This window comes from Aquarana catesbeiana, linkage group LG02 (genome assembly GCF_042186555.1).
Source record: "Aquarana catesbeiana isolate 2022-GZ linkage group LG02, ASM4218655v1, whole genome shotgun sequence".
Lineage (NCBI taxonomy): Eukaryota > Metazoa > Chordata > Amphibia > Anura > Ranidae > Aquarana > Aquarana catesbeiana.
Window position 1 is genome coordinate 381162026 of NC_133325.1, and position 26577 is coordinate 381188602.

The 26577-nt window shown below is 45.2% G+C and overlaps 1 protein-coding gene across 1 annotated transcript in view; it reads left to right on the forward strand.

Annotated features, from left to right (window-relative positions):
* LOC141127048 (multidrug and toxin extrusion protein 2-like) overlaps positions 1 to 26577 on the forward strand; it is an 85755-nt gene that overhangs the window by 45536 nt on the left and 13642 nt on the right. The window contains exons 3-4 of the mRNA XM_073613176.1: positions 11747 to 11816; positions 20508 to 20640. Coding sequence (XP_073469277.1) covers positions 11747 to 11816; positions 20508 to 20640 — 203 coding nt within the window. The remainder of the gene's footprint in view (positions 1 to 11746; positions 11817 to 20507; positions 20641 to 26577) is intronic.

Sequence of the window (26577 nt, forward strand, 5' to 3'; positions counted from 1 at the left end):
TTTGTGATATGCTAATGATAGGTACAGACTCCATGCTGATCGCAGATGCCTGCCCGCACCTTCCTACCAGGTTGGGGACAGGGTCTGGCTGTCATCTTGCAACCTCCGACTTCCTGTTACCTCTCTGAAGTTCATACCTCGGTTTATTGGCCCTTTCCGTATTCTTCACATGATTAACCCAGTGGCTTACGCGTTAGACCTTCCTTCTAAGATGCATACCTCAAATGTATTTCATGTCTCCTTACTAAAACCTTTGGTCTGCAACCACTTTACCACCTCTGTGCCACATTCTCACCCTGTACAGGTTGAGAACCATGAGGAGTATGAAGTACAGTCCATTGTTGACACCCGTAGGTTCCGTGGATGCATACAGTGCCTGGTGCATTGGTCTGGGTACGGTCCAGAGGCACGCTCTTGGGTCTCATCCTTGGACGTACATGCCCCTGTCCTCCTCCATGATTTCCATAGACGTTTTCCCCTCAAGCTTGGTGGTCCTCCAAGGGGGGGGGTCGTTGAGGAGGGGGTACTGTCAGGACTGGGCTCAGCCCTTCCTTCTCTGAGCTGGCTACTCAGTTGTTGTCTAATTGGCAGCTCCTATCTCTCCACAGTTACTCACATGTTGATGATGTCCTGCTAGTCAGTCCTGCCTACTTAAGCCGCCAGCCCAGAGGATCTTTGCCTTCACCTTGGTCAGCATCACAGAGACTATCTCCTGCGTTCCTGTTAAAGACTTGCTTGGCTGATATCCCCTCAGGCTCCAGATCCTGCTTGCTGTTCCACTATACCGATCCCTGACTTTCTGGCTTGGCTGACTATCCGTTCCGGTTACCGAACTTTGGCTATGTTTTGACTATGTTTGTTCTATTTACTTTTATTAATAAACAAGTGTGATTCAACTGTACTTCTGTCTCGGTCTGATTCATGGTTTCTGACACTGGTGACAGGCTTCCTTGAGGTATTACAGTCTTTACATGTTTTCCCCATCACCCCACTGTGGGGGAATCCTAATATTCCCCACCTACGTATGATATCAGACATACAGGGCAGGCTATGAAATTAAATTGTTGTGTCATATTTTTTCTATAGTCAGCTTCTCACTTTTGACAGGCTGAAGGCCATTTTTCACCTTCCCAATAATATGCACTTGGCACAGGTGCAAGATAGTTGTGTAATGGTATGGTATAATGTGGTGTAGGGTTGGTATACGGAAGTTGCAGTCTAGGTTTAGCATAAGTGCTCTATAGAGAATAGGATGGGTGTGGTATGGATTGGAAACACTCAGTGTCTTGCTCTCAGTGGCTCAGACTCTGCTAGCAGTATCAGCAATGGGCGAATAGCCCTCTCAGCAGTCCCAGGGAGTGAATGTAATGTTAATGTATTTGTATCAGTGTATCAATGAGGAATCTCTGGAAATCTTGAAGACCATGGAAACCAGTTAGCCTGGAAAGTTTTCATTGAGTTAGACGAATATGCAAAGAACTTTTCATAAAGGTATTGAGTGTTTACTCTATGTATTACATAATTTATACTAGGTATATTGTCTGTTTTCCATTTTGAAGTAATGGATAGGCGGGCTGCTATCAGGATGTGGATGGATATGCATCTGTATTTCACGTGTATATTATTGTCGATCCCTAGGTTGAGAAGGGCCAGAGCAGGTTTGGGGATAAGAATGATTCCTGTGATTTTAGCTAGTAGGAAGAATACTGAGTTCCAGAAACTCCTCACAGACTTACATCCCCATAGTATATGAAATATCGTTCCTTTAGAGCTACACTGTCTCCAACAAGAGTCCTTAGTACCTTTGAAAATATGCAATAGTCTCATCGGTGTTAGATAGCTTCTATATAATATTTTGAGAGACGAGTCCCAATGGTTAATGCAATGAGAGTAATTATAGTTAGCTTGAGTAGCTTTGAGTCAGTCTGTTAGAGCAAACCTAATTTTTAAATCACTGTCCCAGTTTAACATGCTTATAATTTTAGTTTGGGTGTGTGTGTTTTGCAATTTTTTGTAGAACCACGAGAGTCCTTTAGGTTTTGATAAAGGAGGTGGTTAGGTATTCCCATATGTCTGATCGTAAGGAAACAAAGGTATTTGGGTTTGTGATGTAATTGGATATTTGCAATGATGGTGTTAGTGGACTTTTGGCTATGAATTGTTTATATGTAGTATTCTTAGGGAAAGTTATCTCATCTATTTTTAATGAGGGGATGAGGTATTCGTACATACTTAGGGTGATGTCTTTCTTGTGTAAGGGTTTGCTGTTATCAATTTGTGCATTTAAAGCCCTCCACGCGGTCACCGTTGCGTCAATAGACGGGAATTTGGGATAGTGTAATGGTTTATATGTTAACGTTGCTAATAGAAGTGATAATAGATCTCTTTGTGAGATTATTGCTCGTTCAATCTGTACCCATAATTTATCTGTTGTCTGATGGAACCAAAACTTGGCTTGATCCAGTAACGCTGCAGTGTAATATTTGCGTAGGTTAGGAAATCCCGTTCCTCCTCTCTGCCTTTGTTTTTGTAATATAGAGTATGAGAGTCTCGCTAGTTTACCAGCCCATACAAATTTCCTTAAAAGTTTGTCAACCTTAGTAAAGAAGTTTTCAGGCAGAATGATAGGAATAGTTCGAAAATAATATATTATTTTTGGCAATACAGTCATTTTAAAAGCTGCTATCTTCCCTAGCCAGGTGAGTTTGGTTATGGTCGAATAGAGAGCTGGAGGGGTAGGAGAGATTTATCCCTAGGTACTTCAAATATTTTGTGGCCCATTGGAAGGGAAATTTAGTCTTCAATATATGAAGCATATTGTTGCGAATGTGAAAGAATAGAGGATTTGGTGATGTTAAGTTTATAATATGAAATATTTCCAAATTCATTAAGTAATTGTTGTGTTCTGTCAAGCAAAGTTTCTGGTGAAGTTAAGGTCAATACCACATCATCTGCAAATAATCCAATTTTATGGTCCATGTCTGATACTTTAATGCCAGTAATAAGGGTGTCTTGTCTGATAGCTTCCGCCAGAGGCTCCATCACCAGTGAAAAAATCAATGGCGATAGGGGGCAACCCTGGCGAGTCCCATTTGTTATATAGAATTTATCAGATATGGCGTTAGAAGTATATACTTGTGCAGTTGGGACCGTGTATAATGCAGATATGGCTGAATGAATAGGGCCCTTAAGGCCAAACTTGCTGAGTGTTGCAGATAGGTACCCTCAGTGAACCCGATCGAATGCTTTTTCAGCATCAAGTGTCAGGAACACTGTGGGCACCTTACGCATTTCTGCAATTTTGAGAAGGTTGAACATTCTGCGAGTTCCATCTGGGGCTTGCCTACCTTTAACAAATCCCACTTAATCCGCTTTTATTAGGTGAGGGGTTACTTCTGCTAGACGGTTAGCTAAAATTTTTGAGTATACTTTTAAATCTGTATTGAGAAGAGATATGGGCCGAAAATTTTGAGGGGCATCTGTTTTTTTTTTTCTGGTTTTGGGAGGGCCACTATTACTGCTTGGAGCATTTCTTCCGGGAATGAGGTAGAGATGGTAGCTTTGTGGAAAAGTTTGTTCATCTATGGCACTAGGGTGTTTGAGAAAGCTTTATAATACTCTGCTGAGAATCCGTCAGCACCTGGTGATTTCTTGTAGGGTAAGGATTGTATGACTTGAGAGATTTCTTTATCTGTGATGGCAGAATTTAGGTAATGTAGTTTTTCATTGTCTAGGGAAGGAAGATTGACAGATTGAAGAAAGTTGTTAATCGCAGTGTCAGTAGATTGGGGTGTTGAGGGATCTGACTTTAAATTATATAGTTGCTTATAGTATTTGCAAAAGGCATTGGCTATGTCTCGGGGATGGTATACCGTTTTTAACGTAGTGGGATCTATAATGTGTGAAAGTTTTGATTTCTGCTGTTTCTTGCGGATGTAAGCCGCCAAGAATTTGCCATCTTTGTTTCCTTGGGTGTAGTAAGTGGCCTTGAATCTCTGTAAGTAAAATTGGTGTTCTGAGATTAAGTACGATTGAACCTCCTGTCTGGTTTGAATCAATGCTGAATGTACCTGAGGGGAGGGATTAGATTTATGCTGTATTTCAAGAGATTTGAGTTTAGTCAGTAATGTAGTCAGTTCCTGTAGTTTCCTCTTTTTTTTCCCTTGATGCTGCCCGGGAGAAGTAGGCCCCTGCTATACGCTTTGTGCGCGCACCACAAAGTGAATATGGTTGTATCTGGGGTATCATTATGAAGGAAAAAATCTTTGATCTGATCACGCAATCTGTCTCTATGTTTGGGATTATTAAGTATAGATATCTTATTGCGCCACAAAATGCACTGGTATCGCCGTGTTCTGTTCTTTAAGTGAAAGTGAGACAGGGGCGTGATCAGACCAAGTAATTGAGTGAATTTTAGCTGATATAACATTATTAAGTATAGACAAGTCAGATGCAAATAAATTGATTCTTGAATATGACTTGTTGGGAGCTGAGTAATAAGTAAAATCTTTTTCCCCTGAGTTGACACAACGCCATATATCATATAAGTCGGATGAATGTAAGAAGGATTGGAGTTCGCTACGTGTTGAGCGTTGTGGAGTAGAACAATCTATGTGCCTATTGGGTACACAATTGAAATCGCCACAATATAGTACTAAACCTTTCTTAACATTGTCAACCTTTTTTTTGAGGGTATGCAAGAAAAGTAATTGTCTACAATTCGGAGCATATAGGTTAATTATAGTATACATGGTATTGTTTAACTCACAAACTAGTATAATATATCTCCCTGATTTATCTTTTATCAAATCATGCAAATGAAATGCTACATTCTGATTAATAGCAATCGGCACTCCGCCTTTTTTCTTTGGACCGGAGGCTGTAAAGACCTGAGGAAACATTTTGTTCGTGCATAGTGGGTGTTTCTGTTGCGCAAAATGAGTCTCTTGAATGCATAAGACGTCACTCTTTAGGGTTTTCGCTTGCTGCCACATGGCTCTCCTTTTAAAGGGACTGTTGAAACCATGAGCATTCAAAGTCACAAAGTTAAGAACCATTTATCCGTGATAAAAGATTGCTAAGTATAGGTTGTATTAGAAATCCTAGTAAATGGTTATGCATGGGAGTATCTGTAGTTGAAGGTATAATGACCTTAGATGAGGTGCGTCCAACTGGTTGTAGTGGCATCGTAGAATAAGTGAATTCCAGTAAGTTGCCATCAGATTGACCATGGGTAGTCGTCGGTGGTAAAACAAAAAAGAAAAAACAAAGAACGTCAACAATCAAATATGAAAGGTAACATAAAAAAGCGAGGAAATAGTCCTCAATGTGCGAATAATATCGCATAAGAGCAACTGGGGGTATAAGCTCTCAGTATCCAGCTTCGACCCTTGTTTCAGGTTGGCAAACGTCCTTTATTAGGCCCAACATAAAGAGTAGAAAGAGCTATGTCATGTTTCGTTGCTTGATCTCCATTCAGGTGATATGCGTCCAGGGGCTTTAGTGATACTTGTATCCTCCCCTTCAATTGGGAGAAGGCCCCATTTTTTTGTAAGTTGTAGACCTTCCTCAAGAGATCTAATGGCATATGTGCGGCCTTCCCTGGTAACAAGGAGCTTAGTGGGGAAGCCCCATGTGTATGGAAGTTGGTTATTGCGCATTAACTTTGTAAACAACACTTTTTCCGGGCCAACATGGTGTGCTGGGAGAGGTCGGCATAAATAGCGATGCTTGAGTAAGGATGGGGCAGAGGGGAATTTTGTCTTGCAAACCGCATCAAATCGTCCTTTACGTGGAAAAAGTGTATGCAAGCTATGACGTCGTGAGGGATTTTATCTGGTAGATGCTGTGGCTTAGGTAGCCTATGTGCCCAATCCACTGTGATTTCACCGTTAGGTGTATCGGGAAGCAGATCCTGAAGCAGTTGCTGAACATAACGTCAGAGGTCAGAAGGAGGTACAGATTCGGCCACTTCACGCAATTTTATATTATTTCTGCGAGATCTGTCCTCTTAGTCCGCCATTTTGTTTTTTAGAGCCTCTAATTCATCATCTTTCTCGTTGTGTGCATCCACAAGTTCGTTATGAGCAGTCGTGAATTCTGCCATTTTGTCCTCTACATGGCTGACTCTCTCTCCTACTTCTGTTATATCTGATTTCAATTGTGAAATACAGTCCATAAGATCTCTGTGCATGGATTCCCGCAGGGACACCAGCGTCTCCTTTATTGTGGTGTCTCTAAGGGGTTGCCCAGTAGTTGGGAACTCATGGATTTGGTCGTAGAACTCAGTAGTGCTATTCTAGGATATGTAGTCCTTCTTCCTTTTTCCCACATATGTATGGGTGGAGGAGCGCTTGGGAGCTGCCTTCTGTGGGCTGTGGGCAGAGGCGGCTCTCTAATTAGGCAAATTAGGCCTTTGCCTAAGGCCTCGCAATTGAAGGGGCCTCGCAAAAGCCTTATTTGCCCGTAGCTCAACCTCCCCAGGATAGTCCTGGCGAATCAGAGTCCCTGAATGCCCGTGGGGTGTCTTGGTTCCCACGAGCAACGCTTCGTATGGCAGCCGCAAAGTGGCATCTCTCCCCGGCTGACACACACATACGGAGCTCTGCGCACTGACCCCGCCCCCTCCTCCTCCTGCTGTGATGTTTTCCTGGACACAGAGGAGGAGGCGGGGAGGAAGCACAGCCATGCACAGGGGCGGGGATGCAATTGCTCCCTGGGCTGCTCTAATGTCCTGCACAAAGGCCGCTGAGCTGGCTGAGGGCAGCTGCTCGGGTGCAGGGCACGGCCGGATTCAGTACTGCAAGCCAGCGATGAGCTCTGTCACAGGGCTGACAGTCTGTGTTAGCCCCGCCCCTCCCTCCTGCACACGAAGCTCTGGCAGAGGCTGGATGGATCTGCTTTTTCTTTCCCCGCCCACACTCCGGGCAGCCCGTGGGCTGTCTGTGAAGAGGATGTGTGGGCGGGAAAGTTAAAACTGAGCAGTCGGCTGAGCTCAGCAATCACAGTCTTAAAAAAAACAAGTGAGCCTCCTGGGACTAGTGTCCATTGCGTCCAAGTAAGTGACAAGTGAGCTTCTCCTCCCTCCCTTCCTGCTGTCTCTTCCCCTCTCTGCAGCTTAAGTGTTATATTACAGCCTGTGACAGTACCTCGCCCTCCTAGATGTTATGATGTGGGTTCACACTGGCATGCTGCAGTTCTGGTGTAGTGGCAGTCTTCCTGCATGTTACCCCCGGTCCCATAGACTTCTATTAGGTTATACATTTTTGCTGCATGTTCTGAAAGTGCACAAGAAGTCCTGCATGCTGCATCTTTGGTGCAATTCGAGAAAATGCAGCAAAACGCACAATCTAATTAGCAGTCTGAAGGACTGCGGCTATGGAAAACCACCAGCACAGTGGCAGCCTGTCCATTAAGGACGCACAGGCACTGCCCCCTCCATTATGCCACTCCCTATATGTAAAATGTATAGATTCATGCACTGCATGAATCTATCCATGGCCACCGTGGCTACCCCCTGTTCAGGCGTCTGGCCCCTTCTCAAACACCAGGCGCCTGAATTACAGTGGTGGGGGTGTGTTTTTTTTTTTTTTTAAACCACCTGCTTAGTGCCATAGGCTTCAAAAAAGGTGGACTCAGAGCGCAGAGTATTGCACCATGAGCCCACCCAGGTGTGTTAAAAAAGCAAATTAATATTCTCTTTTCTAACACTGAACCACCTCTCCGCCAATCAGGAAGTACAGGTCTAATACCCGTCACCTGATTGGCTGAAGGCACAGGCATTCCTATTGGACATCTAGCAGACCAGAAGAAGAGATGCACGGGAACCATGGAGGACACAGGACAGGGGCATCACCTGACCCACTGCATGTCCCACAGCTCGCCGCCATCACCCACTGCCTGACCCGTCACCAAGATGGGGTAAGTGTCAGTCAGACAGCAAGAGGGCGGAGGGGGTGTCACAGTGGCTGCATTTGATGGGGGCACAGTGGCTGCATTTGATGGGGCACAGTGGCTGCATTTGATGGGGCACAGTGGCTGCATTTGATGGGGGCACAGTGGCTGCATTTGATGGGGCACAGTGGCTGCATTTGATGGGGGCACAGTGGCTGCATTTGATGGGGCACAGTGGCTGCATTTGATGGGGCACAGTGGCTGCATTTGATGGGGGCACAGTGGCTGCATTTGATGGGGGCACAGTGGCTGCATTTGATGGGGCACAGTGGCTGCATTTGATGGGGGCACAGTGGCTGCATTTGATGGGGCACAGTGGCTGCATTTGATGGGGCACAGTGGCTGCATTTGATGGGGGCACAGTGGCTGCATTTGATGGGGGCACAGTGGCTGCATTTGATGGGGGCACAGTGGCTGCATTTGATGGGGGCACAGTGGCTGCATTTGATGGGGGCACAGTGGCTGCATTTGATGGGGGCACAGTGGCTGCATTTGATGGGGGCACAGTGGCTGCATTTGATGGGGGCACAGTGGCTGCATTTGATGGGGGCACAGTGGCTGCATTTGATGGGGGCACAGTGGCTGCATGTGATGTTTTTTTTTCAGTTTGCTTGCCCCCCCCCCCCAAAAAAAATGTTGAGCACCAGTGTAAGCCCAAAGGCTTGCACTCTTAGCAGGCACTGCCACTCCACTGAAGTGATCAATGATTAGGTCGATTTTCAGAGGCATTTGACAGGCAGTGAGGAGGCGATGTCTAATTTCCTCCCTGCCTATTTTAACCTCCTCAATGCCAGTCCCTCCAGGTAATTCACTTTGTACTCCACCTTATTTCCATTACTCTCTGTAGGTATTAGATTTTCTCTCACCTTATTGTTTGCACATCTAATACATAATGAGAGTTCTGGAAATAAGGTGGAGTTCAAAGTGAATTTCTACACCTAAGTGGAGCCCCCCTTTCAGAAGATTTGAGGATATTATTAAACTCAGAGACTGGTGGACATAAGCCACCATAGACAGACTGAAATTTTTGCTGAACTGGCAGAATTTCAATCTATCAATGTGCAGACTGGTTATGCAGAATCTGATCTATCAATTGACTTCAGTACAATCAGCGTGTCCTGTTTTTTTTTTTTTCTTTTTGTCAATCACTGCTGGCTGCTATAGCTGCCGGCAGTGATCACTGTATTCTGATGACTGGGAAACGTTCACCTCAGAGCACACACCGACACGTGGCTCTTACGGTAGCTTGGTAAATCAAATGCCGGGCTTCCCTAGCATTACACATGTGTGTCTGTGACCAAGTCTGAGCACAAGCCAGTACAGGCTCCTGGAAACGCAGGAGGGTGGCCAGTGAGAGGAAATCTGGGATAGGACATTACTTGCATCATATCCCTGCTCTACTGCCGCTGATTCGGTGGTTCAATGGGCCACTTGACTAGACTTGCCCCCCAGGCCTAAGGCTGCCAGCCCTCCCCTGGCCATGCAGCTCTGCGGGACAGCGCTGATCTGAGGTCTTTATTAATGGGCTAAAAGTGAGACTTGTGAGGGGGGGGATAAACATACAGTACACTTGGAGTGGTTTGGGGGAGAGGATATATGGACACTTTGGGATTGTAGAAGACTTGGTGCTATAAGGGGGGATGGATATGAAATCCATCCCCCTCACCCCCCAGCACAAGTCTTTCCCCCTCCCAAAGAACCCCCTATCACATATCATTCCCCCCCCCAATCAAAGAGATGCTGTCTGTGGCTGTAGTGTTTGGTGGCTGCTGCAGCAATGTGAGAGTTTGCTTGTTATCACCAATCTCTGACTGTCTCCTGTTTTTATCTCTGCAATCTCTGACTGTCTCCTGTTTTTATCTCTGCAATCTCTGACTGTCACCTGTTTTTATCTCTGCAATCTCTGACTGTCACCTGTTTTTATCTCTGCAATCTCTGACTGTCTCCTGTTTTTATCTCTGCAATCACTGACCATCTCCTGTTGCTATCTCTGCAATCTCTGACCGTCTCCTGTTTTTATGTCTGCAGTCTCTGACCATCTCCTGTATCATGTCTGCAGTCTCTGACCATCTCTTGTATCATGTCTGCAGTCTCTGACCATCTCCTGTATCATGTCTGCAGTTCGATCATCTATTGTATAATTTCCGCAGTCTCTGACCATCTCTTGTATCATGCCTGCAGTCTCTGACCATCTTTTGTATCATGTCTGCAGTCTCTGACCATCTCTTGTATCATGTCTGCAGTCTCTGACCATCTCTTGTATTATGTTTGCAGTCTGACCATCTCTTGTATCATTTCTGCAGTGTCTGACCATCTCTTGTATCATGTCTTCAATCTCTGACTATCTCTTGTATCATGCCCGCAGTTTCTGACTATCTATTGTATAATTTCTGCAGTCTCTGACTATCTCTTGTATCATGTCTGCACAGACCTTTTTCTGTATCATATCTGCACAGCCTCTGACCATCTTCTTTATTGTGTCTGCAGTCTCTAGGGGGGGGGGGGTGTTACAGAGGAGTCAAGAGCTGGAGCACTGCTAGGAGGGGGGTCACAAGAGGAGTTGGACTTGTGTGTAGTGCGTAGAGGATAATATAGGATGAAACTAGAGCCACCAAGCTGGAGCCCAGAGAGGACCGTCTGGCTGAGCCCTGTACGGTGCACCTGAGATGAGGTCAGTGACAGCGTTGCAAGGATAGTCTGATGGGGGTCAGCGATGTAAGGGGGAGTGAATACAGTAAGGTAAGGGGGCACTGATATAAAGGTTCCCCCTTATATTAGTACCCCCCCCCCCTTCTACCTTAGTGTATTCACTCTGCGGGTGGTCTGTGGTCACCAGCGTATTCCCCACATTGGAGTTCTCATTTAAAATGCAAGTTGGAACTCCACGGACCCTGATAAAAAGGGGAACTCTGATGTAAATGGGAATGCTGTGCACTGTGATATAAGGTGATCTCTGGTCACCAGAGCCCCCCTTACTTTAGAGTTCCCCCTTACTCCAGTCTGCAGCATTTCCCCTTGCACTGTAAGGGGGAATCTTGCAGACTCTGATGTAAGGGGGAACTCTGTGCTGGGTTATATTAACCTGAGCTTTATGTGAATGAAGAAATATGATTTTTGACTTTTATTTTACTACTACTACTACTACACATTACTAGTAGCAGCTGCACAAATTGTATTTATATTTGTGTGCATGTAATATATATATATGTTTAATGATAATTTGCTAGAGAAAATTCTAGAAACTGTGAAATTATAGTTCATAGTGTTTAAGGCTTTTAATATATACAATTCATACAGTACATTTTTATCGCTTTAATTATTTTTCCCATTATGGACGTGAGTGGGGCCTCATGTCTAGGTTTTGCCTAAGGCCTCACAAAGCCTAGAGCCGCCTCTGGCTGTGGGTAGGCGTATTGCATAGGGATGAGCGGGTGCTGTGGCTTGGAGAGATAGATGGGGGTATGCTTGTGTCTCTCCTGTCCCCTCGTGTATCATTCTGCCTGGCGCGCTTCTGCCTGTGAGCGGCGGCGCAATCTTGGGTAATCGGCATGCTGGCAGAGCCGAAAAATTCAGTCAATTTACGGGGACCCCCCTGGGGTTTTCTATTACCCATCTCTTGTATGAGGTCGGCGGGGTACTCAGGCACCTGTGGCTTGTGTTTGCCGGTTTCTCATCTCCTTCGGCTGCTGGCCACGCCCCCAAGAAAAGTATTTTTAAATGATACTGTCATGGTAAATGATTTTAGGATGTCCTTATGTGATTTAATTGTATTTCTTTTTGTCTTTAAATTCAGAGATATTATTGCTTTGCTTTCAAAAATCATGCTCCTATTTCCTCCACTGCACCTGTGTGAGGGGATAAATGTAAGTATTTCATTTTTAGCTCAATTACAGTATATAAAAAATAATAGACTATTAAAGCTGAACTCCAGAAATGATCTGTATTGCATACTGCTGCTGGGGAAGCTGATGCTCATTGTAGTTGTCGGCCCTACTACAGTGATAACTGCGATCTTCCAAGAGTGGCTCAGGTTATGTGCATGCAGCTTCCCCTCTGTACAGTTACCACAGGGGGTTTACTCAGTTGGCACTGCCACCATTTATAGAAAGTCTTGTATTTTTTTCAATGAATACAGGGGATTCACTGATTGGACAAGGTGGGGATTGTAATGTCACCACCCCTCAACTCCAAAAGAAAAAAAATAATTACAAAGATGTACTAAGAATGATGACAGTGCTGTGTGAACAACCCCATGTGATCAGTGTGCAGAGTTAACCATATACTATAAAATACTGTAAACTCCACGCTAAGGGTTAAGTGTAGCTGCCTGCAAAATGACTACTCCCACCTAGGGAGTATCATTCAAACCAAACTCAAATGTGTGCGGTGCTACTAGAAAGTGCTAAATATTAATGATGCCACAATGCTACAAGTGATACTTTGCAAGCAAACAAAATCAATAATACATAATAATAAAGTGCTTTGTGATCATGTGTAAATCCATATCTAATTCATAAAGTGCTTGTGCCTAAAATCAAATTGCAGAAACAGTTCATATAAATAAGTTCCGTGAAGCTTTAAAGTGCTCTTTGATATTAGGCACAAGCACTTTATATTATTATTATTATACACGATTTATATAGCGCCAACAGTTTACGCAGCGCTTTACAATGTAGATTGGGGACAGCTCAATTACAGTACAGTTCAATACAGAAGGCACAGGAGGGCCCTGCTCGTAGAGCTTACATTCTAAAGGGAGGGGGTGGTGGTACAAAAGGTAATAGAAGCGGGGAATGATTTGATGGGGGTGGCTCGGGGACAGTTGTTAGGTGGGTGTGGGATAGGCTTCCCTGAATAAGTGAGTTTTCGTGGCTCTCCTAAAGGTGGACAGGTTAGGGGCTGATCGAATATACCGGGGCAGGGAGTTCCAGAGGATGGGAGAGGCTCTGGAGAAGTCCTGGGAGGAGGTAACAAGGGAGCTAGAGAGCAGGAGGTCCTGGGAGGAGCAGAGGGGGATATTTGGGGGATATCTACATATGAGGTTGGTGATGTAGCTGGGGGCAATTTTGTGGATGGCCTTGTATGTTGTGGTTAGCATTTTGAATTTTATACAGTGGGGTAGGGGAAGCCAGTGAAGGGACTGGCAGAGAGGAGCAGCAGTCGTGGATCGGTTAGTGAGGGGTATTAGTCTAGCAACAGCATTCATATTAGACTGAAGAGGGGATAGCCTGCGTAAGGGTAGGCCATTAAGGAGAGAGTTGCAGTAGTCAAGGTGGGAATAAGTTGCTTTGTGGTGTCATTAGTCAGGAAGGGTCAAATTCTGGAGATGTGTCAGAGGTTAAGGCAGCAGGATTTAGCCAGCGATTAGATGTGGGGGCTGAAGGAGAGGTCAGAGTCAAAGGTTACACCCAGCACCCCGGCATGTGTGGAGGGATCAGTGGTTGTGCTGTTGATCTTAATGGTAAAGTCATGGGGGGTGGGGGCAGAAAGGAGGAAATATAACAAGCTCAGTTTTAGAAAGATTAAGTTTGAGAAAGTGGTGTGACATGCATTCCGATATGTCATTCAGTAAGTTTGAGATCCATGAGGAGATCAAGGGGGTGAGTTGAGGAGTGGAGAGATAGATCTGGGTGTCGTCGGCGTAGAGGTGGTATTGGAAGCCACGGAAGGTTATCAACTGACCCACGGGAGAGGTATAGAGCGAAAATAGGAGGGGCCCAAGGACGGATCGGTAGAAGATGTGGGTTATGGAGTTTAAGATAGAGCGGGAAGTTGGTTGCAGTAATTGTGAGGGGACAGGGTCCAGGGGACAGGTGGTGAGGTGGGCCATGGAGAGGAGTTTATCAACTTTATTGTTGGTAACTGGCCAGAAGGATGCCGGAGGAGAGGGAGAGGTAGAAGATGTGGGTTATGCAGTTTAAGAAAGAGCGGGAAGTTGGTTGCAGTAATTGTGAGGGGACAGGGTCCAGGGGACAGGTGGTGAGGTGGGCCATGGAGAGGAGTTTATCAACTTCATTGTTGGTAACTGGGCAGAAGGAGGAGAGTATTGAGTGTGGTGTTGGACCTGATGTGTTGGGTAGGGGTGGAAGTTAAATGCTGGATATCTCCTGGCGAATTGTGTCAATTTTGCTTTTGAAATAGTTGGCAATCTGAGCGGTAAGCAAGTTGGTGGGAGGGGGCACTGGAGGGTGAAGTAAGGAATTAAGGGTAGAAAAGAGTGGACGAGGTTTGGATGAGAGGGTTTTGATGTGGGTGTTGTAGTAGGTTTGTTTAGCAGTGTGGAGGCAGGAGTTGTATTTGAGAAGGGCATATTTGTAGAGGGTAAAGTCTTGCAGGGATTTGGATTCACGCCATGCTCGGCTGCGTCTCTTGAGATTTCTGGTGTCGTCTGTTTGCCAGGATTGTGGCAGATGGGGCCTGGTTCTGCTTGTAGAAAGAGGAGCAAGTATGTCTAGGGAGGATGACAGTGTGTTGTTGTAGATGGAAATGGTTAGGTCTGGGCAGGACAGGGGTGCAATTTTGTCGTGAAGGTCATCAGTAGCAGAATGAAGAAGGGAAGGGTTGAGGTTGCAAAGGTTTCTGCTGGTAGTGGTTTGTGGGTTGGCAGCATGGGAGGTAGGAGACAAGGAGAGTGTGAAACGGATAAGGTTGTGATCAGAGAGAGGAAAGGGGGTGTTAGAGAGTTTGCAGGGAGTGCAGCGAAGGGAGTATGCGAGGTTGAGAGCATTGCCGTTGGAGTGAGTGGTGGTTTGTGTCCATTGTGTTAGGTTAAAAGAGGAGGTTAGGTTGATTATTTGAGAAGTAGTTGCGTTATTAACATTGATTGGAATGTTACAGTCCCCTAGGATGGTGGCAGGTACTTCAGAGGTACTCTGGAGGAGAGAAAATAGGGTAGCCATGCAGAGAAGTCATCCAGAAAGCGCGACACTGGTCCAGGAGGCCGATAAATCACTGCGACCCTCAGACAAGCTGGAGAGAAAAGATAAATGCAGTGCACTTCAAAAGAGCAGGGGGAAAAAGAGGGAGGTGTGGGAAGAACCTTGAAGGTGCATTGTGGGGAGAGAAGAAGTCCGACGCCACCTCCTTTTTGTCCACTGGGTCTGGTGGAGTGAGTCCTGAGGAGGCCACTGTGGGACAGGGCAGATGGAGAGGTAGTGTCAAATTCCTGTAGCCAGGTTTCGGTAATAGCAAATAGATTAAGGGATTTGGTGTGGAAAAGGTCATTGACAGAAGCTATGAATTAGAATTAGAATTCGCATTAGAAGCTATGAATTTATGAATTAGATAAGGGTTTACAGATGATCACAAAGCACTTTATTATTATGTATTATTGATATTGTTTGCTTGCAAAGTATCACTTGTAGTACTGTGGCATCATTAATATTTAACACTTTCTAGTAGCGCCGCACACTTTAGAGTTGACCACATGGGGTCATTTGCTGTATGGAAAAGAATAGGAATTTTGACCTGTAAATTTCATACATTTGTGTACAGTACTGAGTACAGGAACTTAATTCTTAGATCATGGGTTACATGCCGGTACCTTCAGGTGGACACTAGCAAAGCTTTTCAGGTAATGCCACCTAGTGTATCCATATAATCCCACCCACTCCATGAGGCTACAGTCTAGTCAGCAAGCACTAAGAAGATCACAGAACAGCTATTAGGGCCACTGCTAAGATGGAAAGCATTCAGCTTGCATCTTCGCTGGAAAATGGCAGCCGGATGTGCGCATTTAGTAGTCTTATATGCACCACATCACTAACCAGAGAAAATTCATTTAGTGGGGTGAAGAAAAGACCACCAAATTTTATAAGGCAAATGTTATAATAATGTTACCTATAGGCTGAAAAAAAAGAAAACCAACTAGGGAGAAAAATCTGTAAAAGTGTATATGACCGGTCTGGGAACAGATTCCAAAATGTACATCGAGGGTAACCGATCTGGAAACTTTTAGTGAGCCATGAGGCGATAAGCTGTCAGATCTTTACAGAAATATAATTTGAAGATTAGAAAAAAAATAAAAACATTAAAAATATACTACGTAGTCCTCAGTCCCATGTGATACACAAGTTAAGATGCTTGCATCAGCCATCACAACTAGAGCGCAAGACTACAGACATTTGCTCCATCTGCTCTGTCAAAGGAGGGGCTACGCTGGTGTTGGAGATATCCCTCTTAAAGGAATCTACCCAATCTGACATAGTTTGACAATAAGATTACACTAAGCGGAGGACCAGATCAGTCCATTGAAACCTGGGATTTAAGGAGGGACTCTAGCTGTCCCTCACTGGATTTCTGAAAAGTGAGCACACTCTCAAATAGTCAAATGCTTTTCCTCTTAAGGTGGATTATTAGTATATCCACAGTGGGAACAGACCACCAATTAAAGAGGTTGTTCACTCTGGGGAAAAAAAAAATTAAAATCCTGTAGCTGCTGACTTAAAAGGACACTCCCTGTCCCTCCCCTGTCCAGGGATCCAGCTCCATTCTCATTACTGCTAGATCTTCACTAGCCTGCGGATTCCTGGTGCCGACATCATAACTGTGAGCAGCCAGCTGTGCTGCTTGCGGCTGCACAGCCGGCTGCCTGCTGCACATCCACACTGCGCTTTGTGATGTGCCCCTAAAGACTGCGGGGAGGGAGGGGGAGAGAAGAACTTCTGATCGAATTGCCTAGGTAAGTAGAAGTGGGAGCGGGTACTTGTCAAAACTAGGTACCCGCTCCCCTCCAAAATAATGTCCTGCCAAACATGGCAGGGGAGGAGGACTTAAAGTGGAACTTTCCTTTTGGGTGGAGTTCTGTTTTATAAATACCCTTTAAAAAGAGAAAAAACGCATTTTCAGTTGGGGCTTAGGAACTTTAATGCCGCGTACACACGAGCGGACTTTCTATCCTACTTGGTCCGGCACACTTTCCGACGGACTTTGTCCGCCAGGTGCGCCGGACTTTAAAACGAACGGACTTGCCCACACACGCCGGGATTTTCCGGCGGGCTAAGTCCGCCCGTCTTTCCGACGGACTTTCGCCGGAGTTCCGGCGGACTTTCAGAATGAACGGACTTGCCCACACACGGACAAGTCCGTTCATTTTGAACGTGACTCAGGTGCGACGGGACTAGAAAAGGATGTCAATCTTGCCGCTTTTATCGGCGAGATTGACACCTTGCTAGCCCCGTCGCGGGGCATACCAGGCCCTTAGGTCTGGTATGGATTATAAAGGGGAACCCCGCTACGCCGAAAAAACGGCGTGGGGTCCCCCTAAAATCCATACCAGACCCCGATCCGAGCACGCAGCCTGGCCGGTCAGGAAAGGGGGTGGGGGACGAGCGAGCGCCCCCCCCCCCTCCTGAACTGTACCAGGCCGCATGCCCTCAACATGGGGGGTGGGTGCTTTGGGGGAGGGGGGCGCCCTGCGCCCCCCCCCCCCAAAGCACCTTGTCCCCATGTTGATGAGGACAAGGGCCTCTTCCCGACAACCCTGGCCGTTGGTTGTCGGGGTCTGCGGGCGGGGGCTTATCGGAATCTGGGAGCCCCCTTTAATAAGGGGGCCCCCAGATCCCGGCCCCCCACCCTATGTAAATGAGTATGGGGTACATGGTACCCCTACCCATTTACCTAGGAAAAAAGTGTAAGTAATAAAACACACTACACAGGTTTTTAAAATATTTTATTAAACAGCTCCGGGGGGGGATCTTCCTCCGGCTTCGGGGGTCTTCTTCCGGCTTCGGGGGTCCCTCCGCTTCATCTTCTCCCGGCGTCCGGTTGGTTCTTCTCCGCTCTCCGGCCTCTTCTCCCGGTGTCGCAGGTCTTCGGCCGGCCCCTCCGCTCTCTTCATGTAGCTCTATTGCGAGCGGAGGTCCGGACTTCTGGGCTTCTTGGCTTCTTGGCTTCTCTTCTCTTCTCTTCCCCCAGATGTTGACACGACGCTCTCTCCGGCTGGACTGGTCTCTGAGGGCTGCGTTGTGACTTATATAGGCGGAGACCCCGCCCCCATATGATGTCACAGTCCTTGGGCATGCTGGGACTGTGACGTTTTAGGGGGCGTGGTCGACCACGCCCCCTAAAACGTCACAGTCCCAGCATGCCCAGGGACTGTGACATCATATGGGGGCGGGGTCTCCGCCTATATAAGTCACAACGCAGCCCTCAGAGACCAGTCCAGCCGGAGAGAGCGTCGTGTCAACATCTGGGGGAAGAGAAGAGAAGCCAAGAAGCCAAGAAGCCAAGAAGTCCGGACCTCCGCTCGCAATAGAGCTACATGAAGAGAGCGGAGGGGCCGGCCGAAGACCTGCGACACCGGGAGAAGAGGCCGGAGAGCGGAGAAGAACCAACCGGACGCCGGGAGAAGATGAAGCGGAGGGACCCCCGAAGCCGGAAGAAGACCCCCGAAGCCGGAGGAAGATCCCCCCCCCGGAGCTGTTTAATAAAATATTTTAAAAACCTGTGTAGTGTGTTTTATTACTTACACTTTTTTCCTAGGTAAATGGGTAGGGGTACCATGTACCCCATACTCATTTACATAGGGTGGGGGGCCGGGATCTGGGGGCCCCCTTATTAAAGGGGGCTCCCAGATTCCGATAAGCCCCCGCCCGCAGACCCCGACAACCAACGGCCAGGGTTGTCGGGAAGAGGCCCTTGTCCTTATCAACATGGGGACAAGGTGCTTTGGGGGGGGGGGCGCAGGGCGCCCCCCTCCCCCAAAGCACCCACCCCCCATGTTGAGGGCATGCGGCCTGGTACGGTTCAGGAGGGGGGGGGCGCTCGCTCGTCCCCACCCCCTTTCCTGACCGGCCAGGCTGCGTGCTCGGATCGGGGTCTGGTATGGATTTTAGGGGGACCCCACGCCGTTTTTTCGGCGTAGCGGGGTTCCCCTTTATAATCCATACCAGACCTAAGGGCCTGGTATGCCCCGCGCTCGCCGCAATAGGAAGATTTGTTTTTCCTATTGCAGCGAGCGCGAGATGCAATACCATCCCCTCGTGTCGTATTTGGTCTGTCGGACCAGCCTACACACGAGCGGGCTTTCCGTCGGACCAGCACACACACGAGCGGACTTTCCGCCCGAAACTGAGTCCGACGGAAAGATTTCAAACATGTTTAAAATCTAGGTCCGGCGGGCTTTTGGGAAGAAGTCCGCCGGAAAAGTCCGCCGCCGCCCACACACGGGCGGATTGTCCGGCACACTCTGGTCCGCCGGACCAAGTATGCCGGAAAGTCTGACCGTGTGTACGCGGCATAAGGGTTTTTTTTTTTTAGTCTGTCTAGAGGATTGTTTCAGAAAGTGCAGTAAAAAAGGTCTTTGCAGCTGTAGAAGTGCTAAAAAAACAAGACCTGGAACAGAAGGCTGATCCACCCTGATGCAGGACAATTAATATGCACTACATTAATAACTTTTGAATCAACCACCTGTAAATCCAAATCCATGTCTATAGACTGTAGGTGAGACTGCAGTGTCTCAAAAACAGCTCTTCAGAAATAGACTGTTGAATCTGACAGGGGCCACAGGCTTGACTTTATTTTTGGGCTCAGACTCTGCATGAGTTGGTGCCAGAGCATGCTTGGAGACTCTGTGGGCAGAGTGCTCCAGTGGCTAAGCATAAACATATAAAAAGTTTTGAGTGGGCATATCGGCCCCTGTGGACATGGGTGAGGACTTGGCCCTGCCTGATGGAGCTATGGAAGACTGTTTTCATGATCCTAGCATAATAGGGCTCCCAGCTTACAGATTACAGTCTCCAAGTGCACTAGTGAAGTTTGGGCTTAAGTCACCCATGGCAGCAGGCCTGTCCTCTCTGTGTCTCAGCGGACATGTGTTGCATCCACATAACAGTAATGCAACTGAACCCAACATAAGGCAAGGCCTCAGGAGCTCATAAACCCAGGCAGCTTTTGCTTATGAGGGTATTAGTTGGAGGTGACCAGGTCACTGTAGGTGGGCAGTGAAAAAGACCAGAGACTCGAGATCCACTTCACGAGCAAAAGCAGCAGTGGGATGGTTACTCCTCCAGGCTGAATGACATGAAAAAGACCTGTCTTCAGAGAGAGAGAGAGAGAGATGTGGCACACCTGGTGCTGTGCCACATCTCTGGACCTGGGAAAAGTTCCACAGATAAGCAACACCTTACTCTTTGGTCTGGAAAGTGCAACAATGCAGAGCTTGGTGCCCAAACCCTGCTAACCCTGCATGTCCAGTCTAGCAGGGTCTGGGTATGGTCTCCAAAGTTAGGCTGGGGAAACACTTATCAGGATAGCTGATATTCTAGGAAGAAACTAAGGCATGCTAGGAAGAGCAGGGTTTATGCGGTGCTGGCTTACAACTTTTCTGTTTGCCAGTCTCTCAACCTCCTATAAGCAACAGTATAACCAAACTAATTCCGAATTCATGTGTCCCTCAAAGGACAAGAAAGAAAAGTTTTTTGGTCTTTTGTTTGATAATCTATGCAAGAAAACATTTATTTATAGGTTTATACACAGTTTTTGCAGTTTATACATTTTCATTTTGGCTCTAAGGTAAATATATGGAATGTTTAACATTCAATATTCTGTTGTAGACAGCCTGCAGTGGAATATTAAGAGGAACAGGAAGGCAAAAAATTGGCGCTATTACAAATATTTTTGGTTATTACCTTATTGGGATTCCAGTTGGATTATCGCTGATGTTTCTAACAAAACTTGGGGTTATAGGTAAGATTACTAACTACATATACTGTATGGAAAGACCTACTCTGAATTGTTAGGTTAGACATATCAGATGAATTTAACTCTGCTGATAAAGATTGGTTGCTTTGGGACCTGCTGGCTGCTGCTACAGCCATGGGATAAGGAAAGGTAGGAATACAACTAGAACACTAAGTACACTAACAATGGCCCATATATACACAGACAATACAGTGTCCTCTTTCAATTGTGATAAAAAGTACATAAGTAACATGAAAGCAAATGAGGCTTCCCTCTCCCTTCTCCAGTAAAGGCATCATATTATACTGTTTGCCTTATTCCAAGGCATCACATTGTGCCATCATCATGCCACTGAAAATACTTTGATTTCAGCTGCAAGAATCTAATGATTCCTGTGGCTGGAATGACAGGTGTTTGCAAAAAGCTTTCGAACAGCCTGCAATTGCCTGTGGTTAGGGACAGATGATCATGGCTGCACGCAGTATTTCCTTTACTGCTTTAGTTTGTAGTCCATGACATTTTTGCTTTCATTAATTGGCATTCTTGTACACATCATTCTGGATACCTACTGTATTGTTCTGTGTTGTCATCTCTTTAAAAAATGCAATAAAGATATTGTGGAAGACAGGAAATGAGGCGATAAGGATATCTGAACCCTAACTGGATGGCATTTCGAAAAGACTTCCTTGTCTTCAGTGCTGAGTTGAAAATTTACCATGCTAGGAGAGTCTGGCCTTTGGGGTCAGATATATAGGATGGTGAAAGGATTCAGTCTGTTTGTCCCTTGCTTCCAAAATGTTGAGTTGCAGTGGTCAGAAGTGAAACTAACTGTATGGCACAGCCTCGAAGGAGCAGCCATTAGACCCGAGACCCTCATGCAGGTAAGAAATGAGTGCATGCATAGTCTAACTGTCCTCAAGCATAACCATCACCAAATGGGTATGGACTTATAAATGCCCATCATGGGTGAATGTTTGTTTTTTTCAATTTGGGTTTTAGAGCAGTCACTTCATGTCCCTGTTATCTTAGGAGGAGCAATATCAACCAGAATCCATTTTCTAACTTGCCTATTTATCTGTTCTTCTACATAAGAGTAGGATGATGGGGATGAGGGCTTATGATACACATGTCATTGATCAATCTGATGAAGCAGATGATGGCTATCTCATGCATTTTAGCATTTTAACACTAAATTATCACTTTTCTTTTCTAATCAGATTGAAAAAGCAGCTGGTAGCAAGGCAATTTTTTGGTGTATTTGTTCTCCTCCTATTGTCCTGATGTATTTTTCTCAGTTCTCTTATGAAAAGGATATGAAAAGGATTTTTCATAAAATACATGAAAGGATAAGTGAATAGCTGGGTAAATATAATTTACAGTGTTGCTAAATTGCAATTATGTTTATTGCTGTACAATTGGGTACAGTTATTTTCATATGAAGAACCTGCTGCCTTCTTCTACTTGTTTTGTGTTTTGGAAGAACTATGATTACAGGACTGTGATTAGAGCACTATGAGAATTATTCCACAAACCAGATCCACCAGTGATCACAAAACCTTGTAACCACTTAGGCCCCATTCCCCACCTTAGCATTTTGTAGCTTGCATCTCGAAGCTCCAAAACGCTGGAGGAGATAGAATCAATTATTCTCTATGGAAATGGCTCACATCTCCACTACAAGTCGCCTGAAAAGTTCTTGAACTTTTTTTGTAGCTCAAATTGGGCACATCAGTGCATTTTTGATGCGTTTTTTGTTTCATAGAAATGCATGACAACGCTTGATTTGGGCGCTTTTGAGCATTTTAGCGACTTTTTTCGCATGTTTTTCTGCTGAAATGCAATATTTAAATATAAATAAATAACATATACATATCTATCTATCTATCTATCTATCTATCTATCTATCTATCTATCTATCTATCTATCTATCTATCTATCTATCTATCTATCTATCTATCTATCTATCTATCTATCTATCTATCTATCTATCCATACATACATACATACATACATACATACATACATACATACATACATACATACATACATATATACATACATACATATATACATACATATATACATACATACGTACATACATACATACACACACACACACAGTATCTCAAAAGTGAGTACACCCCCTCACATTTTTGTAAATATTTTATTATATCTTTTCATGTGATAACACTAAAGAAATGACACTTTGCTACAATGTAAAGTAGTGAGTGTACAGCTTGTATAACAGTGTACATTTGCTGTCCCCTCAAAATAACTCAACACACAGCTATTAATGTCTGGCAACAAAAGTGAGTACACCCCTAAGTGAAAATATCCAAATTTGGCCTAACTAGCTATTTTCCCTCACCGGTGTCATGTGACTCGTTAGTGTTACAAGGTCTCAGGTGTGAATGGGGAGCAGGTGTGTTAAATTTGGTGTTATTGCTCTCACTCTTTCATACTGGTCACTGGAAGTTCAACATGGCACCTCATGGCAAAGAACTCTCTGAGGATCTGAAAAAAAAAGAATTGGTGCTCTACATAAAGATGGCCTAGGGCTAGGCTATAACAAGTTTGCCAAGACCCTGAAACTGAGCTGCAGCACAGTGGCCAAGTCCATACAGCGGTTTAACAGGACAGGTTCCACTCAGAACAGGCTTCGTCATGGTTGACCAAAGAAGTTGAGTGCATGTGCTCAGAATCATATCCAGAGGTTGTCTTTGGAAATAGATGTATGAGTGCTGCCAGCATTGCTGCAGAGGTTGAAGGGGTGGGGGGTCAGCCTGCCAGTGCTCAGACCATATACCGCGCACTGCATCAAATTGGTCTGCAGAGCTGTCATCCCAGAAGGAAGCCTCTTCTAAACATGATGCACAAAAAAGCAGGCAAACCGTTTGCTGAAGACCAAGGACATGGATTACTGGAACCATGTCCTGTGGTCTGATGAGACCAAGATAAAATTATCTGGTTCAGATGGTGTCAAGTGTGTGTGGAGGCAACCAGGTGAGGAGTACAAAGACAAGTGTGTCTTGCCTACAGTCAAGCATGGTGGTGGGAGTGTCATGGTCTGGGGCTGCATGAGTGCTGCTGGCACTGGGGAGCTACAGTTCATTGAGGGAACCTTGAATGCCAACATGTACTGTGACATACTGAAGCAGAGTGTGATCCCCTCCCTTCGGAGACTGCAGGGCAGTATTCCAACATGATAATGACCCCAAACACACCTCGACAACCACTGCCTTGCTAAAGAAGCTGAGGGTAAAGGTCATGGACTGGCCAAGTGTGTCTCCAGACCTAAACCCTATTGAGCATCTGTGGGGCATCCTCAAACAGAAGGTGGAGGAGCGCAAGGTCTCTAACATCCACCAGCTCCCTGATGTCATCATGGAGGAATGGAAGAGGACTCCAGTGGCAACCTGTGAAGCTCTGGTGAACTCCATGTCCAAGAGGGTTAAGGCAGTGCTGGAAAATAATGGTGGCCACACAAAATATTGTCACTTTGGGTCCAATTTTTTTGGATATTTTCACTTAGGGGTGTACTTACTTTTGTTTCCAGCGGATTAGACATAAATGGCTGTGTGTTGAGTTATTTTGAGGGGACAGCAAATTTACACTGTTATACAAGCTGTACACTCATTACTTTACATTGTAGCAAAGTATCATTTCTTCAGTGTATATATATATATATATATATATATATATATATATATATATATATATATATATATATATATATACTGTATTTATTGGCGTATAACACTCACTTTTTCACCATGAAAATCAGGTGCAAATAGCATGTGCGTGTTATACGCAAATACTTCAATTTTAGCTGCCTCGGAGGGGACAGGGAGGGGGGAGGGGGAGCACCATCAGATTACATACAGTGAAAATCTCCTGTTTACTTGGCAGCCTCTGTAATAGGAAGCCCCCTCTCCTGGGCTACCATTGCTGCAGATGGGCATCGATCAGGCTGCAGTGATGGCAATGGTGATGCTGCTGCATTGAAGGTAATGGTGATGCTGCTGCATTGATGGCAATGGTGAAGTTGCTGCATTGATGGCAATGGTGAAGTTGCTGCATTGATGGCAATGGCGAGGCTGCATTGATGTGGACTGATGAGGCTGCATTGATGGCACTTGTGAGGCTGCAGATGGGCATTGATCAGGCTGCATTGATGGCAATGGTGAGGCTGCAGATGGGCCCTGACCCAAAGTTCATTATTTGAAATTAAACTTTTTTTCCTGAAACTTCCTTCTTAAAATGAATGTGCGTGTTATAGGCCTGTGCGTGTTATACGCCGATAAATACGGTATATATATATATCTAGATATATATCCATATATACATTTCGTAACTGCTAACACAATATTAATCCCACCCCTAATATTTATACTAACCCCTAACCCTAATATTGACCCCAATCCTAATATTAATCCCTAACATTGGCCCCTAACCCTAATCCTAACAGTAACCCCTAACCCTAATATTAACCCTTAACCCTTATCCTAACTCCTAACTTAACAAATAAATACATACATTAAGTAAATAAATACATTTAAAAAATGAATTAACCCCTAACCATAACATAGCAACAAAGGATGAAACAGATTATATTTGTCTCTATCGGCTAATAAAAAAACTGGCAACGTTCAAAAACACTTTGAAAAAGCTCTACAAAATCGTGTTTACAAATGCCCCCAAAGAAGCCAGAATAAATGCTCAAAAACGCGATGCTCAGGTGTGTGTGCAGCCTTATAGTGCCACTCAAGGTGCTCTGCTGGTAAAGAATCCAGTGTTCATGAGTCTTGCGGAGAGATTGTGCCATAGTCTTAAATCCGAGGGGAGGAGACCGGAGGAGATTGTGCCATAGTGTTAAAACCCTGCAATATTAGATCCCTATAAATTACCTATTTCTTCAGTGAATAATATATTTCCAAAAAATAAAAAGAAGGGCTTTTAAACTAGGCGACGGGGGGAGGGTCCAGAGGTAGAGATAGCCAGTGGAACATATTCTAGAGGGTAGTATTAAGGGCATTAGTGGTAGGTTGACTAAAGTACCTAAACCCGAGGTAAGTATAGTAACAAGTCCTATAGCCAGTGCGGAACATATTGCAGAGGGTAGTATTGGGGGCATTAGTGGTAGGTTGACTAAAGCACCTAAACCCAAGGTAAGTATAGTAACAAGTCCTATTTGCAACCCCAGAGCACCCAATAAGGAGATAGTATGCGACCGATCTAAACTACGTGGCATGTTCACCAATGCCAGGAGTCTGGCGCACAAGATGGGAGAACTAGAGCTACTGTTGTACGAGGAGGATATAGTTTTTGTAGGAGATGCAGAGACTTGGTTCGACAGGTCTCATGATTGGCTGGCAACCATTCAAGGGTATTCCCTACATCGCAGAGATAGAGAGGGTAATCAAAAATGATGTACAAGTGAATGTGAGAGATGACATCACTAAGGGAGCAAGGGAGGAGGTGGAATCCTTATGGGTAGAGCTACAAAGAAGGAAACTAAGGGGAAAGTAATACTGGGAGTATGCTATAGGCCCCCTAACCAGAGGGAGGAGGTGGACCTCCTATCACAATTTGGATTAGCGGCAAGAATGGGAAGTGTCATTATAATGGGGGATTTTAATTATCCAGACATAGACTGGGTGGTAGGAACTATGCATTTATCTAAGGTTTGCCAGTTCCCAAATGTCTTGCAGGACAATTTCATGGGTCAGATGGTAAATGCATCAACTAGAAACAAAGCATTACTAGACTTACTGATTACCAACAATACAGACCTGATAACGTATGGGGAAATACGGGGCAATTTAGGAAACAGCGATCACAGGTCAATTACTTTTAGTTTAAATCACACAAATAGGAAACATAAGGGGAATACAAAGACACTGAGTTTCAAAAGAGCCAACTTCCCTAAACTACGATTGTTGC